Raw genomic sequence first — 18,934 nt, 5'->3', positions numbered from 1 at the left:
CAGACGTAATCATTACCGAAACAGTCCTCCACGTAAGCAGTACTTCGATATTTAAAAGAATAATCTGCATAACCAACCGTGGCTTCTATATTGTACTCTCTATACAGTACTATTTACAGTACTATTGTTTATAAATCGGAAAAGAGTTTTTATAAAAATAAAGTAATTCATGGTAGATTTTTATTGTAACAAATGCAAGGTTACTGCATGTGTAATTTTTTTTATTTGATACTATAAAGCTCCTCGATGCGGTCCAAAACAATTAGTGCAATGTGTGGGCAGAAAATTCAAATGTTATTTTGTAACCAGCCATATGATGGATGCCCTCTAATTATTACCAGACTCCGGCACGTCGTTCAGAAATATTTTATTGAATTAACAGAAGCAGATAATACATCGTGGCATGTTAAACAGCCCCCTGCGTTGACGATTACCTCACCCTAACAATATCCTTCCTTGCTTTATAGACTTTTCCCATTAGTGGGGTTCTTTATTGTATTGGTTTGGCTGAAGCTCAGTACTAAAAACTACTGAGACATATATAAATGAATTATGTTATGAGATGACGTGAACAAACGTTGGTGCCAGAATGTGATTTAGGAAAACATGGGACAAAGTCATTGGGATGTGACAAGATTTTCTAGATTTTAGTCCATTATGTTTAAGAATCTAAATAAAGATGTACCGGCTGTCACCTCAAATGTACCTAAAGACAATGCACAAAATATTATGAAAGTTTGTAAGATAACCCAGCTCACAAAATGTTACAAACTAAAAAAACACAAGAGGCCCAAAATTTGAAATTGCTTTCATCATCATCATGAGACAAGATCTATCCACTGCTGCATAAAGGTCTCCCCAAGTTGCCATCACCCATCACAGTCTCGTGATGCCACAATCCAACTAGCTCCTGCACAAGAGCCGATTTCATCGCTCCATCTCCACGGTGAATGTCCTGTCGCAGGTGTGTTTCCCTCCTTTGGCTGCAAACTCCTGTCATCATCAGGCTCGATAAATCGGGCATCGTCACTTCCGGCAACGTGTTCCACCCAAGCCCACTTTACTCCTCTTCAGTCAGTTTATTTATGCCACACTCATTATACACAAAGTGCTTGCCACAAATGGACCACAATACCTTGCTGATCACGTCAAAGAGGATAAAACAGCACGCGAACTCCGGTCATCCTTGCACCGGCTTTTGGCTAGCCGTCAAAGACGGTCGCCACATCGTGAGCTTTCAGATGCGATTCTGCGGCCGTCTGGAACGCTCTTCCTTCCGATATTCGGAAGCCACTGGAGCTGTGCACTTTTCAATCTAGATTGAGATTGAAAACTCATTCCTTTAGAACTGCTTTTTGTGTTTAGTTTGTTGTCTTTCCCCTGAACCTCCAAGTAGCACGGTTAGCTAAGTACCGTGCAAAAGAAGTTCAACATATATATAACACGATGTCTCAAACTGGAATTTGTTCTGTGACCAATTCGTTCTTTCCGTCTTTTCAGTACAATTCCAAGCGTGCACTTCTCCACGCTTGGTGCAATTTCCTTCAGCTTTTTTGTTCCATTACATTCGTCAGCGTTCATGCACATCACCCGTAATATTAGGCCACATGCACGTATTGAAACGTATTCTTCACTCACGTCGGTATGTCACTTCCCATTATCAAGTCCAGTTTCCAAAATCGCTCCAACCTGCTCTTTCCTCGCCTCTGCAATTCACTATATTTTGAACCTAGTCCACCTTCAATAGCATACCCTGATGTGCGTTCCAGTTGTGCCCCCATTAAAAGCCATCTTCAAAATCTTGCCCTGCCGGTAACACAATAAATAAACACTGCCATATGTAACACCGTGCACGCGCTATTTTCGTTCGACACCGCACGATGCTATGTTCACACGGTTAAGTTGGCGGGAGCGTCTAAAACAAGCCGACGCGATTCGTGAAATGAACTGAGAGTGGTGGGACATACAGCAGGGAACACAGCGTGCACGCAACACCCCCACCTCGATTCACGGGGACAAGGACCGACACGTGGTGGGGGAGGGGGGGGGTTGGCGTGGGGGGGGGTTGGCGTGGGGGAGGAGGGGACAGGAGGGGGAGGGCGTCGGGAGAGGGGGATGGGCGTGGTGGCGGAGGGGGAGGGCGTGGGGGAAGGCGGGTGGTGAAGGGGGAGGGGGATGGGCGTGCGGGCGGAGGAGGTGGAGGAGGGGGTGGGGGCGTGGGGGTGGGGGCGTGGGGGAGGAGGGGGTGGGGGAGGAGGGGGTGGGGGAGGAGGGGGGTCCGCTCTCGGAGTCCCAGCTAGGCGAGGTGCTCACACATCCACACAAGCCCTCTACCAGGGCGGCGACTATCGCGGCAAAAAAAGCTTCCCACACAAATATTGCACACGTCATTCTTATTATTCACCGGTCACATTTTGTCCCTATTAACCGCTCGAAAACGTTGTCTTTTTCATCACTCGCCATAGCCGGAGAGGCCATCAAATTTATTTCGGCTGTGCACGTTTGCTTTAAACGTTGCGTGTTTGAGACAATCACGGCAAAAGAATCCCGCTTCCTTGCAATTTTAGGGACGACAACGATTTTGTCAATTAGATAAACACGGGGGTCTGCAAACAGCGAGGCTGCTTAGCAACGCGGACGTATCGTGCCCCAGGCTCTTGCCACACATTTGTTTTTGCTTATGCCTCGCCATGGCTTCACTGAAGGTCTTAAGGGGTGGATGCTTCACCGCTTTAACAACAACACTTTGTTTGAACCACGCTAAAGCTGTGCTCTTAATTACCAACGGCTACCCCCCCTTTATCAAAGCCACGTCAGTGGTTTCCAGCTCAAAGGAACAACACGGAGCCACAGCTCTGTTCTCTTTTGACAGCACGAAACCAGCGGTGGAAATTCCACATTCCTTTGGAGTGGGGCGAGAGTTCATCCAAAGCACATCCACATTAATTCTAGATTTGAAGTTGTCGTGACTGCAGGGATCCATACTCTTTGGTTCTTTCGGTAAAGACACGTAGGTAAACATTTAATAAAATTAAATAAACAAAAATGAAAATAACTCAATCACGACGTTTCGGAGGCAACACAAGCATCCTTCATCAGGTGTAAAAATTACTGTAGAGCTGTAGGTTTAATGTAGTTATTTTTGCTTTATTTAATTTAATTTTTACCTACGTGACTTTACCGAAAGAACCAAAGAGTACACATCCACACTGTTCACTTCTCACTGCTGGGTTTATTCACCGCAGAGGGATGAAAGGCTGAGTCGAAACCTCGATTAAGAATTTTTTTTAGAACTGCCATACGCTTTCTGCGAGTCGTGCGGTCAATCCACTGCACTGATAGGATACATTGAAATAAAAACCTTAAGAGCGATGGCCCTTCACGGCAAATGGGCAACACCAAAGAAGCCCTACAAATCACGGAAATGCATCCGCAATAAAAAAAGCCCCGTCAGTGCGCGATGCTGCCAAAACGCACGCACTAACAACGCGTTTGGGCGTTGACAAAAAGCGCACACTCTATTTTCAACCCACGTGCTCCTGCTCCCATCAATGACAGCGCATCAGCCGCAAAGAAAAGAACACTTCAGGCGCACAACGTAATTTTTGCAAGCGACTCCCGGACCAAGTGCGCGCTTGCCCGACGGGACGAGAAAAACAAATTCCTCTCGACACGATTCCTTTGCGCCCGTTGAGGCAAGTCGACACATCACCTCCCCCTGGTGGCCAGCCGGCTACAGGCACCACCTCGATCTTCGCCGCTCTCGTTCCACTGAGCGCGGACCGCAAGCGCTGCGGCGTAAGCAGCGCAGTATTTACTGCGGGTGGCAGCAGCAGCAGAAGCAGCAGGCTGAGCCGCTCGCAAAATAACGATGAGTGATGACCGCAGTGTGGTTGTTTTATATGCCCGCTGACGCAACGCGGTGCCGCCCATACAAAACGCCACCACAGCGGGCGCTGTCCCCGGCAAACATTTGAGAGCCGTCAAGCGGCGTTCCGTGAACGAACGGTGGTTTGTTTATGGGAGGTTGGGTTTTTTGGAATATTCGGGTTTTTTTTTTACCCGCGCATTACGCGCGCGGGAACGTGCACAATTGAAGGAAAAACAAATGCCACCCACTCCGTGGCCATCTGCACCCCAACGTTAGCGGCTGGCGAGGGGAATCTAATCGCTCGCTCTGCCCAGTGACCACTAAACCTTCCAGCGGCAATGAAGAATGCCTTCCTCACCAAAATAGTGCCCGCTGTCTCTGCAGGGAGCGTATGAATGAGCTGCGTCTTTAGTTCCCCGCATGTTCTGCGCCGGGAGGAACCCTAAGTGCATCGACATGCAAAGATTGAGGAGTGCAGAAATGCAAAGGCGACTATGACACAAAACAACTCTGGTAGGGACGATACGGCTGAGAAGGTTGCGATGGTTTGGACACAGTAATGTAGGTGGGTTGTTGCATTGCATGACCATGAGAGATGGTGATGGGTCATCCAACAGTGACTTGATTATAGCTGCTGATGATGATGAAGCTTATGATGACGTATGTATAACGACCGTCAATTGCCTTGTTTGTTAGTACTGCAATATTCCTTAAGGACCCTGTTCTCGGTATCTGCAATATTGACGTGTTTTGCCTTTATCTTGTTGCTGTGCTCACACACCACGGAGGTGCCTTGATAAATAGCCGGGCGACCAGCTAAACGGGATTATTCCGCGCAACAAATGAAAATAAACTCAAAACGTGTAAGAATCGAGAAAAAGTAAGACGGGAGAGACGTGGCAAAGAATGATCTGAAATAAATGAGCCTGGAGTTGTCAGCAGGAGGCGCGACTGATGCATGGCACATCGTCGGTGCCGAGCGGACAAAACGGAACTGAAGGAGGAGGTTTGTTCTGCGATGGCGGCCTCACCCTCGTCGGAGCTGCAGGGAGACGGCTCGGGGGCCTGGTCCCCCGCCAGGCCTTTGTGCAGCAGCGTCTTGGAGAGGACGTCGCGTGCGTCGGTGACGGACTCGGGGTCGGCTGAAAACGAGGGGCCCTCATCCGACGGGCCTTCATCCGACGGGCCCTCATCCAACGGGCCCTCATCCGACGTCCGCGGCAGCAGACCATGCTGCTGCACAGCGGGAGGAGTGGGTTGTTGGTTAAACGCTCGCAGGGGAATCATCGCTCGACAAAAAAGATAACCGGGGCATAAAATATTGCTCGGGTAATTTGTGTTGTACGGTCAGGTGTTTCGCTGCCACAAAATGAGCCGTAGAAGCAGCTGATGGGGCCCTTTAAAACACACGCTTCATTGAGCACAGGAATCACGCTAACGCAGCAGGCGCGCACACACACACACAATGATCTCATCATATAGCCCACATACTCTGTTGCAGCAAGTGCTGTTAGTGAGCACCTATGGAGGCTGCACATGGTGTACAAGTGTGTGGTGTGACCAGGACCAAGCCCGGTCGTCTTTGTCTACCCCAGTGCCGATTATCTCACACGGGACCAGGTATTCATTTAAGGCAGCTTAGGGAAGGCCCAGGACCAATTCATGTTTCATTTACTGCACATACACACACACTCTCCAATTTTGGGGAATCACACTGCACTGAAATGAAAAGAGAAGGGTTGAGCAAGTGATAGGCCTTTCTATTCCAAGACACAGGCTCAGTTATAATGCAGGTACTTATAAACAGATTAATTAACACTGCAAATTAAATCACACCGTTTAGCAGCGTCATTAGTGGAGGCCCCCGCCTGTGGTGGGTGCGAGTGCCACTCACCACCGTGCCAAGTGCGACGTCACGCAGGAGAGGGGTGGACTGGGCAGCGTGCTGGGCAGCGTGCTCGGCAGGCGCGCCAGGGCTTCCTGTACTGTCCACACGCTCCGCAGGCAGCGCCTTCTCTCTGTGACAGTGAAAGAGCAGCAGCACACTCATGGGTAAGACAACAGATGTTAACTATCTCGCCCGGTATACAGGAGGTTGTGGGTTCGATCCCGACCCTGACACTTGCAATATTTGGAATTTTCGTGTTCTCCCCGTGGTCGGGGTCCTCCGGTTTTTCACTCCACATTTAGAAGCGTGCGTTTAGAATATTTGACCGCTGTAAATTTACACACGATAAGCCACTTTGTTGAGCTATCATTTGTGGCCAGGTCGCACCTGAAAAAGAGCTATGTAACTCAGTGTTGCCTTACCTGGCAAAACGAAGCATTGTTTAGTTTAATAGCACATAGACACACTGGTCACGCAGTAGCACATTAAAGCTGCAGTACGCTGATAGAAGGCTGTGCTACGTAATAAATTATGGGTAAAGGTGATGCCCTGCAATGTCTTTCTTACACCAATGCTTCCGCTGGAGGGAGCTCTAGGAGGCCCGCTAGAGGGTATTTTTGACTCGCTTTTCCACATTGGCCGGGTGCCTTGGAAGAGGTGGAAAGTACCCAGACTCAACTCCTACATAGAGCCGATGACCAAATCGCCTGGAATGTGCCCACTCTTGTCAGATCACGGGTGCTAAGCTGGGTAGTGCTTGAATGAGTGACCACTATGCACAAACCGATTGTCATGGGGAGGCTGCAGGCCTCCGCTACATGGTGGCCAGCAGAGGGCTGTGCCTCAAAACCCGTTGTTGTGATGTACCTCTATGCTCCCCACAATCACCTACCCGCACTGACCAGCGGTGGTCGAGTATGACAAAAATGAATGAATGAGAGGCACACCTGTGGTCATGAGAGCCAGCTGGTGGTGGAGAACGCGACACAAGTCCTTTTTCCAGTCGCTCGCTGAGCCGCTCCTTCACGCCATCGCGGTCCTCGGCGAGCTCCATCAGGGCTCGCTCCTCGCCGCTCTCGTCCTCCTCGCTGCCCAAGCTCCTTCCGCTCCCCCATTTCAACTCCCCCTCGCCGGGGCCCCAAGTCTCCCCGTGCAGCTCAAGTGACGACGATGACTCCACCACAGAGACCTGCGACACGATCAAACGACGCACGCACAAGATCGTCGGCGACCATTTTGCTCTTGCGCACGATGGCAACGTGTTCAGGAGGTGAATGCCAATGTCGAGGTCTGCAAGCCATGATCAGAGGGCAATCCGGACAGAGTTCGTGTAGTTTCGCTATTCCCACTCCTCCGTTGATGGAGCACGCACTTGTGGTTTAGTGCGTGGTCCATAGTTTTGGTTGCATGGCCACAGTCACACTGCTATGGCTTGTGTCTAATGAAGGAGATGCATGCATCGGGCCGTTCATGTTATGATGCTGTTGTGCAATTGTGTCGACAATAACAATGCAATAATGTGGCCTGTCCACAGCTCCCGTCTATGTGGACAAGGAAATGAGAAAGCATTTCAGTGCATGATACTGACCACATTCTCCACGCTGTTCGTGAAGCTCACCCGTGCAAGATTAGTAAAAAAAAACCCACGTAGAAAAAAGGCGGCATCTTATTTCATCTAACGGTCTAACATATTTCCACAGTTTTAAATTCATGGAAAAATCATCAGCAGTTAATTATCGGCGACGATAGACGGACACTTGAGGCAACACAGCGCAGGCAATTCTCGAACGAGCGGCGAGTCTGTGATTGTGGCGGGATTGGAGCCGGGGTGCATTACGCGACGGTACCAAGCGCTGCAATAAGCATCCGGCGCACACGTGCACACAAAAGACACAGATCTCCCGTATAGCCTTGAACCTGACCGTTGGGGCAAGTGCTGTTAGCGAGCACCAATGGGGGGCCCAGCGCCACATCCGGCCGCCTGAGCACACGCGCGCACATGCGCGCGCCCACTCACACACAGGGATCCCTCCACTAATGGGCCTTAAGGATCGTTTTGCGAGCGCGTACGTGCGTCAACATTGCAGGTCACTAGCCTCTCGTCGTAGCCCACCACGAGTGTCGGTCGGGGAAACAAAAAAAAACCACACCATCTCAAGACTCTGAACAAACAACGATGCTGCTGCTGCTATAACCAACAACATAAGGCCCCCACCGACATGATAAAATAACTAAAAGTAGTGAGAGCTAAATTTTATCTTTGGCAATTAATACTTACAAATGAAAGATTATCAGGCAACGTGCCCGACGATCTCATTTGATCTCGGAAGCTAAGCAGGTTTGAGCCTGGACAGTGCTTTGATGGGTGACCATATCGCATAAAGCAGGTGCTGTAGGCTGATGCAGGAATAAGGTGTCAACAAAAGGCAGTGTCGCAATATCCATTGTACCATACTATGCTCCGACATCTAGTTTCCCACACATTATTCTACCCCCAAAGATCCGCAGGGGTACACGGGAGGAGGCCCTCGTCAAGCAGTGGATTGGCAAAAAATTTCCGCACGTGTAAATTTCTTCTGCATTCATGTTGCGACATGGCTAGCAAACCTGTGACATGATCTTAGTTAAAGAGGGGGCCATACAAAAACTCAGTGGGGTTGTGGGGGGGGGGGGTGCTCGACACAATCGATAATAAACAAGTGTTACTCGAAGCAGAATGGGCAGCGATGTGATCTACTTGCCTCAATCCCGCGTCCTGCTCTGTCTCTCACCCGCTGTGTTCCGAAGAAACGGCTGCATCGCCCACTGCTTCATCACTCACGTTTTGTGCCAACATTTTTTTTTCTGCTTGACTATAAGAATTGGTGGCAAAAACCCGGGCCCGGTGTTCCGGCGGGAAGGGTAAGCTGCACCCCTCCTGGGGTTCACAAAACGTACGTCACTCTGTGGAGTAGTCAAACGGTGGGTGGGTTTCCTATGGGTAGACTTCACCTGTCGTAACACTGTGGAATTTTCACCACTGGCTCCAGCCTGTGAATGAGAGGTGAGCACCTCTCGTGAGTAGGAAATCAATTTGACTGAGCCTTTAGCGGGGGGTGGGGGGGGGTTATCCCCTTTCAGCCCCCTCACCCCCATACAAGGTGAAGGGGCTCGACTACTCATGGACAAGGAGTCTCCAGTGCAAGTGTGGAGAGTAAGGGAGGCAGATCATGAGGCGAGGACGAGCGGAGGACCATCAGCGATGGGGTGCGCACGGTGATGCCTGCTGCTGTGTGCCTGAGAGAGTTACGAGCCTTGGGAAGGTCCCTGGCAAAGGATCAACAACAACATTCCCGAGGGGCACCCCTCAGCCCTATCCCAGACTTTAGCAGCGGAAAAGTTAAGCGCCGCGGTTTAAAACGGGAGAAAATGGAGGACATTATCATGGCCACTCTTGGATGACATTTTCACGATCGAAACACACCCAGTTAATATAGCGCATTTCACACTCTCATTTCATGCAAATGTAGGGGGGGGGGGGGGAAGCACAAAAGTATCGTGGATGTCGCAAATTGACCCTTTATATTTGTTTGCTCAATTTATTCACAGATTTATCCCCTCTGGTGAATTTACGTAATTTCACAGAACCGTTAAATACGATGCATTGCTCTATGCCCATGCACATATCGTGCCGATGACGCGACTGCCATCTGGCACTTGAATAATGATCAGGAACTCGTTAACTTTCATTGCCTTGGATTGAGCGAGCAACGAAATTCCCGGGATGCATCTGGGCGTTTTGATAAAAGATGGCAATCTTCTGTGCAATTGGGCGCAGCGAGCGAGCATCCTCGGCTGGAAGTTTTGCTTCCATGTTTGATCGTAGATAGTTGTAGAAAAATTTAGTTGGCTTTACCTGGGAGAACCATGCAGCCTTTACTCCCGTTAGGGCAGGCCAGTGACGTTAAACTGACGTTTTGGATTCGTGATTTAGTTTTTAACTAATACAAATTCGAACTAGCACCATGTTGGTCATGGGAGTTTTTTTTGTTTACCATACTTCACCGCACGGGTCAGTGATGAGGGAAGAGCGCCCAAGCCCGCCAATAATAAAGTCAAAATAAATGTGTGCTTGTGAAATATTAAATAAATATTCAATAAATAAAGGTAAACCCAACCAACGATTGTCATTTTCTTGCCGGAACATTTGCGAAACATGTTTATCCATTTCATACGGCTGGTGCACGTGTCCCGTTAGAAATGTAAGCAATAATAATTGATTCCTAAGCCATTTGTTGAGAGCCCAATAGATTCACGCCGTTGGTGATAAGGCTGCAGCAGTGGTCTGCCAAGGCGTCATCTTTTTCCCTGCACGTGCCCAGACTGCTCGCCAAGGTACAGTCACACAGTACGGCACGTGCAATCTGTAAATACGATATCGCCTCTTGTCTTCCAAACGCAAAACATCTATTTGAGAATTGTAATCGCATATATATAAAAAAAACGAACGCGCTGGATACCCGTGCAAAAAAAGAAATGTTGATCATTTGTTTTTAGGAGCGCAGTAAAATTTTAACTCGAGGAAATATTTACTGTGCGTCTGCTCTCGCCCCATGTGACACACACAACGGAGCAGAAAAGCCAGCGACTGTACGTCTGGCACTGCGGTCAGGGACACAGATAAAAAAAAATGTAAAGGAGCCATAAAAAAATATGTGCGCTCGTATCAAAATATGCCAAGGAAACGCAGTGGAGTAATCTCAATGCCACAGATGTACACGCCTGCACGATGTTAATGTCTGCACATTTATTTTGGCCTTGGAGGAGGGTGACACGCGATGTTATGATTGCACAGAATTGTAAATATTCAGAATAATCGTGGTCGCTTAGAGACTGATGCTCGCAAATTATTTGTTCAATTCATTATTAAACCAATGCACTGGATGTGTGAAATTTTTATTCTACATGTTTCATAAAATGGTGCTTTAAAAAAAAAATACCACACACGTGCCTAATTGCAGACTATTCAAAACATTTTTATCAATTCGCTGTGCAATGTTAACCACTGAATGCCATAAATTACTTCCATATTTCTGCCAAAAACTCAATATGCTCCGCAAGAACACTGCCCTAAAAGGAAAACACATATGTCGAACAACAGGCGGCGATACAGCCAATGGCCCTTCTTTACAGTAGAGAATAAGTAGAAAAGGGACCATTGCCAAAAATACCACTTGTTATTCTTTTTTCCTTTAGGGCAGTTCTTGACGAATATGTTGAGTTTTTGTTTTGCACTTATGTTCCACCGCCAATGCAGTATATACACATTCCGTATTTATAGTTCTGAATTTAAAACAACACGTGTTCAAAAAATGACGGGTATTGGACGAGCAAAGCCAGGTCGAGCCACTTAATCCTCCCCCATTGTGTCCGGTGCTGGGTTGCTCATCTCGGACTGAATCACACAAGGCCCTTAAAAATATGGATGGCTCAATAGCCATCGCTTTCACCTGTACATGGCACGGCGAGCACTGCACTTGAGACGCGGGCAAGCGTGCCCGCGGGCAAGCGTGCCCGCGGGCAAGCGTGCCCGCTTCTCAATTGCAGTGATGCCGTGCCCGTGGCATATCAAGAATCACTTTCCTTGGATAAGATACTTCGTCGGCTGGCATATCTAGCCGTAATGATTACTTATCCACGATTCATACACGGATATCTCTTATAAACGGTAAGTTTTCATCTGTTGGCATAATTCAACCGACTTTTATCCATCCTGACCATCAACAACGAACTCAATTTCTTTTTCATGAACAAAAAAAGCATCTGAGCAAAGGATCTGAAAACGCGAGTGGAATACACCGCATTTCATAATGCGGATGATGTGAAACACCATCGTGAGCCATAAAATCCATTTGAGCATGTCTTGTGTTCAATCAGGACATCCGAGTCCACAATTGATGTCAAGCACAAGGAAAGAAACATACAGATTTGGGAAATAAAATCCAGCCATCACCTCTCTACCTGCTGGTAACAGCAATCGCAGAGCAGACTCTACTTTTCACTCTACTCACCTCCACGCACTCTCCTACCTCATCCCTCTAATCTCATTCTAACTCTGGTGACCTGCACAGGTCACCGGCCGTGCCTGCACAGGTGCGTGAGCGTTACTGCAGAGGGCTACGTGAGATATTTATGGTCGATCGCCTCGCTGCACACTCGGGCGACGCTTGGATTAGAAAATTTGCCCGCACGCCTGAAGTACTGAAACGCGCATGAATTTCTCACATGTCAGGGGGCATTTAGAGCTTACCGCCACATAAATTACGTAGATTTATTACAGCATTAACTTTTTTTACAGTGTGATTAGGGCATCAGTGTAATGAATCATGGAATATAACTGAAAATGTAGGTTAAGCGCTCAGGATGGACGAATATCTACCACCAGTGCACTTTAATGTTTATTTTTTATTCAATTATTTAAACTACCCTCATATTTTGAAGCATTACATTTATCTTGGAAAATATACTAGCGCAGGTTGGATGACCCAAATGATTTCTATAACCTCCACGGCCCTGTTTTATGATCCCTTACGGATTGCTTGAACATTAAAACATTCCACGGAGAGACCACGGGTTGTGGCAGGACACATATTCCATGGGCCAAGACCAAATATTGTATTTGTTTGTGCCACCTGAGATCACTGGCGGAGCCAGTGGGGGGGGGGGGGTGGCACGTGCCCCCCCATTGATCCGGTCGAAATCCCTAATTTCGATCGAATCACTGGGGTTTATTACTAATAAATCGACATTTTGCGACCCCCACTGCTACTGTGTAGCATTATTACATGCCAGGGACTCTATGAGATGATAGGACAATAGTCTGAGTCCATAATTGGCAATAAGTAACGGCAAAGCGGTTATAAGTGACTCACAGAATTGTGCGCAGTTGTGTATACAGTACATGACTTCCCTGAAGGCATTCTCCTTAAGCGAGCGCGATGCCGATCATACACAGTTCGAATTTGACCCTCGATCGATGGCTGCGCCATTGCCGCGTCGAATAAAAAGCAAGGGACAACTCCTTACTTACTTCTTTCCTATCATTTTTCATTGCTGGAGGGGTTGCCCCCCCCTACCTGAAAATCCTGGCTCTGCCATTGCCTGAGATGGCTAAACCCGAGTTGTATCCACATCTTTAAATTGCCAATAAAAGTGAATTATTCCATAACCTTATTGAATAAATATGTTATCACATGTTCTACTTTTATTCGCCATTGCTGCAACTTGCATTTTAACTGAACACATGCCACCTCCAGAGTAAACCAACATTTTCCGCGGTTCATGTACAAAAATAAATAATTAAACACCTTCTGCTGCAGTTTGTGCCAAAACATTTCCCAACTTAATATACAACAACGGAAAGACCAGGAAGACCAGAGACTGAATAATAATGTGGTAGCCATGAATAGGAAACGCAGCACTGAATACACAGCAACAATCAAGCAAGGCCGGGTTGTATCCTGCTCCCGGTGCTGGAATAACTGACTGGTGGCAGGAAATTGCTTTTTGTGTTTAGTTTGTTGTGCTTCACCCAGCACCTCCGATCAGCACGGTTGGCTGCGTACGGTGCGAAAGAAGATCAACATACGCACGTACGTACAAGAATAGGAGGCGTCAAATGAAATAACGGGCATCACCTTTGTGAAGTGCAACTTGGTGGCGGTGTTGTCACCCTCAGGCTCGCTTGATTGGCCGTCGTCCCCTCTCTCCTCGAGCACCGTGTCCCAGCCTTGCTGCTCGCCGCGGCTCTCCGGCGCGCCTCGCTGCGGGACGGTCGGCTCTTCCGGCTCTGCGGCACTGTCATCGTCCTCCTCTTCGTCTCCCACCGAATGTAAGCCCCAGGCCTGCTCGCAACAGACAGCGCAAGCGAATCCTCAGAGGGAGGCCCATGTATTTTGTTGCTCTTACAACGTTATGGTTGTGCAGGTTTAACAATTGCACAGAAGTCACCTGGCAAAGGGAGATGTATTACACGTTGGAATAAATAATGCATATGCGTGGCTTCTGTAAAGTGAACTCTGTAACACAAATGCACAAACGTGTTTGCACATTTGCTAATGGCCATTGTTGTGCTTGTGTGTACCAGCACGTTTTGAGCAACCCTTCGATCAATTTGGACAGTTTTCAAATAGGGAAGTTATTTAATAACAAAACCATATTTCTACTTTTGTTTGTTTCACAAATTCTAATTTTTAAAGGAACTATCATTTTCAACCCCCCCCCCCCCCCCCACCGCAATCCCGGCGTTACGGATGGTCACACAGATGGAGAGAGAACCTACGAATAAACACATTCAACCTCCGTTGGAAATCATTGAAGAGAGCCTGACACCACAATGCAGTTCTGTTCCGAGCTTTTGAAGCGTTCCATCTTTCGCGGCTGACCGTGTCAATGCAAGTGCCGCTGGGAGCAAGCACTTGATTGCTCTGCTAGGCGTGTCGATTGCTGGCTTCTCTCGCACGCCCGGCTACCTCGACAACCCCCTCCCCCCAGTAAATAAAATCCCTCATCTGTGTCCTCATCGAACACTGGGGCCGCGCTTAATAGGGCCAGCAGTGGGGTAAAGGGGCCAACTTAAGAGACACTCGAGCTGCGCTTAACAAGAATTATATGTTCTTGGTTCTTTCGGTAAAGTCACGTAGAAGGGAAACAATAAAATGATAAAAATATAAAACAATACAATTCTCACGACGTTTCGACTGCGACACCAGCAATCAGCGTCAGGTGTGAAAACCACAGCTGACGTTAAAAAAAACGCCACTTTTTTCAAATTTTCTTGCTGTGGTTTTCACACCTGATGATGATTGCTTGTGTTGCAGTCGAAACGTCGTGAGAATTGTATTGTTTTATATTTTTATTATTTTGTTGTTTCCCTTCTACGTGACTTTACCAAAAGAACCAAGAATATGAATCCCTGCAGTCACGAAAGCTTTAAATCAACAATAATTATATAACCTGTTTTAAAGTTGCGAGCATTACGCAATACCGAGTTGGTGTTCTTTGGGTGTAACTTTGACCTGGTGTTTTCCTCTCAGGATATTGGCACTCAAGTTGTTATCACATCAGCTGAAAGCATCCGAAAAACGCCAATCCTAGCCCTAGCAAGATAATATTCATGCTGCTGATGTCAGTTTGGTCGAGAGAATAACGATCAAATTCGCAATACGTTACAAAGCCATTTAAAGCTGAGAACGGGAATTGTTGTCGTCAGTTCTGTAATTTAAAATGCTGCCATGGGTGCTAATTATTTTTTAATTTCCTGACTCTAACGTTACCGCTTATGCGCCTTCCCACAAATTCAGATGTACACTGTGAAATGCGTCTGTGATGTGGTGAAACGTTGGTATAAAAATTAAGTGGATTTTCGCTCAGGCATGGAATGTCAATGAATCGGGACTGCGATTGTGAGATAAATTATTTGTCCACAATTCGTGACGAGGGAGGTAATGCTCGTAAAATACCGCGGTGTCGGACGTACTAAGACAAACTGGTTCCTTCATCCATGCCGTGATGGTGCATTCAGTTTCTTCTCTGTCACAACATTGGTTTATTCCAAATGTAATAAAACAAATTTCAAAACGATACCCCATATGTTTTTGGTAAGATGGAATTCAAATTTTTACTGAGGTTGTCTAATTTATAGAACAGCCCTGATATAAACATTGCAAGTAATCAGTGGATGAAAATGATCAGTTTCGTACTGGCACAAACAAAATGAAAAATAAACAAATACAAACTACAACAGCGCGTTAGCGGTTGTACATTAGCACACGTAACAACAGAAACCTAAAACGTTCGTCAATAACCCGGTCCCTGAAAGGAAGAAATATTTAACAAACGGAGTTTCGTGAAATTTTCCTTCATCATAAGAAAAAAGTGGCCATTGCCGAAAAACGTCTTCTGCTATGAAAAGTAATTGCCCCATACATCGCCTATTTTATATCTCTTCCGTTTTAGGGTTAGTGTTACTGACAAATGTGTTGATTTTTTTTGTACAATGTCTCTATTGATATGGCCCAGAACTGATATCGTGTCCTCCAAAAGCACTTGCATGAGCATCTCTACTCTGTATGTGTGTGTGTGTGTCTAAGAGGTGGAACAGGATTAGAGCTGAAAAGGTCTTCACTTGGGAGACTAAGGAACCAAACCTGCCCGAATCACATTACTGCGCCTAATCATTAGCGCAGTATAACGTATAGCTGGATTGTTAATGGAAAAACATAAATAACATGGCACAACCTATGAGGTTTCACGATGTCTTTGAGGAAATTGAGCCATGATTTTTTTGTGGCATCAGGCAGGAAGATATGAAGGCTAGGGCCAACAGAAAGCCACGGGGAGACGCTATTCTTCTTTTGCAAACGTGGTTACATTTTTGTGTGCGAAAACAGAGACGCGTCTGCGGATTTTTGGTCCAGGTAGCGAGCGCTGCTGGGTTTAGCACCAAAACAGAGCTGAAGAGGACACACTCATTGTTATTGTCGAAGAAGCTATTAGATTTTTATGGATGAAAACCTATAAAACGCACACTGTGTATATCTGCATATAACATGTAGAGTATTTTATTGTCAGGTGAAAAGGGCTTGTGCCTTCACCTTATTCCAGCAGATGCATGAACGTACAGTACCACACGTTGCATAAATAGAACCGATTCGGATACCTGGACAACAATCCTCAGTCACTGTGTCTGTTTCGCACAAATGTAACCACGTTTGCAAAATAAAAAGTGGACCCCGTGGGTTACTGTTAGCTTTAGCCTTCACGTCTTCCTGCCTCATACCGGCAAAAATTCATGGCTGAATTTCGTCATAGAAATCGTGATCTTCATTGGTTCAGCACTCGCAAGCATAGGTTGCAAAGTGTTTTTACTCTGGCTGTCATCTGATGAAGCTGGTTGTAATTACTGGCGAAACGTTGTCCTCGAATTGTAAATGTTGTGGGTTTACTCTCCAACACACCGGTGTGCTGTACTAGTAACTAATTGTCATGATTTGTTTACGTGACAAACCTGAGTAATTGGCTGTGTTGGGGTGGTGGTGGGTTTAACGACACGTTTATTTTTACACGATATAACCCAACAAAAACCCTCTATTATGGAGCGTTATTTATGTTTTCCATAACGTTCCAGCTATGTACGTTAGGCTGTGGTAATAATGAAGCAAAGTGTGATTACCAGATTGGAACACCGAGGAAAACGGCTCTCAATGAAGCCGGCCTCGAAATGAAAACTGTGCTTCATGCGACGTCGCCAACCAATGAAAAGGCCACATTTTTGCCATTGCTGGTGGAAGGGACCCCGCGCTAGAGGGAGCTCTAGCGAGCCCACTCCAGAGGGCATTCTTCCCACTCGACCACACTGGCCAGACGTCTGGGAACAGGTTGTAGTACCCACACTTTACACCACCACACGGGACCCGCTCATCGACTCAGTGCGGCATACCCGTACCGCTGGGTGGCCAGAGGAAGATTTAAGAAGCTTAACCCCGTTGCTTCAGCTGCCGCGCTGGGAGATCAACACGGCGACCTCTGTATTGCAGAATAGGGTAGTGCTCACTCATTATGAATGTTTTTGGAGCTGAGCCCATAAAGATGAATTTCAGCTCTCAATGAGAACCCAAGCTCACAGCCCTGCTCAAAGAGAGCCTCGTGGGGTCAGGGGTCATGGGTTGAGCACACGAGGAGCCCCATGCATGGCCCCGGGGTCACGCGGCCCGTGTGGTTCATCACAGAAAATCAATGCCTCTGCTTTTTGCCAGTCAAAAGGAATATATTTTGGGAAATGCTATAAAACACGACAAAGATACATTTTAGGGCCACTAAATCTCACATTTCTTCCGTTCTCCTCAGAACAAACAAATAAAACTCTGGAGCTCGGACACAGCAAGCAAAACAACAGTGTTATATTCTAAAGGATCGATCAGAAACAACTCTCGGGCTTGCTCTCTACATCGCTTTCCGATTGCGTGTTCTTGCTTTACGGACGTGTTCTTTGCCAAGACATTTAACGTTTTCGCTTCACGTGCTGACAGCTTCCTCGGGAGTTTCACATCCAGGCAACGTGCTGAACGACGTGCGGCACGACCCAAAAAAACACATCGAGGAGCCGTACGCGGCCATATAATTATTTCTGTTGCACCTAATAGCTGCAACGCTGTACACCTTCAACACAAGTCCGTGGGCTGGACGAACATAATGCACTCAAGATCGTTTTTCATTCTCGACGGCCTCACAACGTCATTAGCATGCAAATAACTGAAAGACGACAGTCCCGCACGACGTCCCGTAAAGCCGCTGGCCTTACGCTACGATTTTTATCTTCACCCATTATGCCGGCGACGCGCTGAAACACTGGACGGTTAATTTCCGACAGAGATAACCATTCAGCCTGAATTAAAGCTGCGTCGGCGAGCTCAGCCAAGCACAGCCCAGCCCAGCCCTGCCTTCAAAATATACAAACACTTCGTAAAAAAAAAAAACGATGTGGCAATACAAATCATGGAGCGACTCCACAAGTGGGGATTACGCGACACACGGCCGTAAAGCATGCCGGCTCAACGCCGCGGGGGCCTCGCGGCAAACACTCTGGACTGGCCCGCGAGAGTAATGAAGCTAAAAAAGACCGTGTCCAACAACCACTCCACAGGAACCCTTCCTTGCAGCGGAGAAGGCTTTTAAAGGCAGCACCCCTGAGGGTGTCCCAGCCACTGAGCCCACGGTTCAGTTGAGCACGGAGCACGTGCGAAAGAACTTGCGTGCAGCGTCACACAGCGGTACTCCTCCTCCTCCTCCATCGCTGCGTTTCCATGACCACTGGTGCCCGGGTACGGCTGCCCGGGAGCAACCCACTTGCGGTCCAGGATCAGCAGCACGGGCCGGGATCCGTGTTCCTCCCACGCAATGTAAGCGTTGTGGCGCAGCCCCTTCCCGATACACCGCTCCCACCACCCTTCCTCTCCCTACCCGACAAAGCCGAGGGTTTGGGGCTAGGAAGGTGAGCTTGCTTTGGTTTTTGACGAACAGGGTTCAAGAATGCTGAGTGAGGTTCGGTTATCCCAAGCGAAAATATTTCAATTCTGTCATGTTGTACCCATGTGCTTTCATATATAAAAAAACAACACGGTCAGCGTAAGGAACGC

General features: G+C 47.5%; 1 protein-coding gene across 4 annotated transcripts in view; it reads right to left on the bottom strand.

Annotated features, from left to right (window-relative positions):
• LOC116948594 (uncharacterized) overlaps nucleotides 1-18,934 on the bottom strand; it is a 138,888-nt gene that overhangs the window by 53,866 nt on the left and 66,088 nt on the right. For 3 of the 4 annotated variants that reach the window (XM_032965406.2, XM_032965408.2, XM_032965409.2), the window contains exons 7-10: nucleotides 13,436-13,642; nucleotides 6,707-6,948; nucleotides 5,766-5,889; nucleotides 4,903-5,107 (exon numbers count right to left, since the gene is read on the bottom strand). In XM_032965406.2, coding sequence (XP_032821297.2) covers nucleotides 4,903-5,107; nucleotides 5,766-5,889; nucleotides 6,707-6,948; nucleotides 13,436-13,642 — 778 coding nt within the window. The remainder of the gene's footprint in view (nucleotides 1-4,902; nucleotides 5,108-5,765; nucleotides 5,890-6,706; nucleotides 6,949-13,435; nucleotides 13,643-18,934) is intronic. The other variant, XM_032965407.2, reaches the window with a different exon arrangement.

Source organism: Petromyzon marinus, chromosome 34, assembly GCF_048934315.1.
Source record: "Petromyzon marinus isolate PM22_M1 ecotype Great Lakes invasive population chromosome 34, UKy_Petmar_22M1.pri1.0, whole genome shotgun sequence".
Taxonomy (NCBI): Eukaryota; Metazoa; Chordata; class Hyperoartia; order Petromyzontiformes; family Petromyzontidae; genus Petromyzon; species Petromyzon marinus.
The sequence above is the reverse complement of the archived record's forward strand: the minus strand, read 5'-3'. Positions and strand labels throughout refer to the sequence as shown.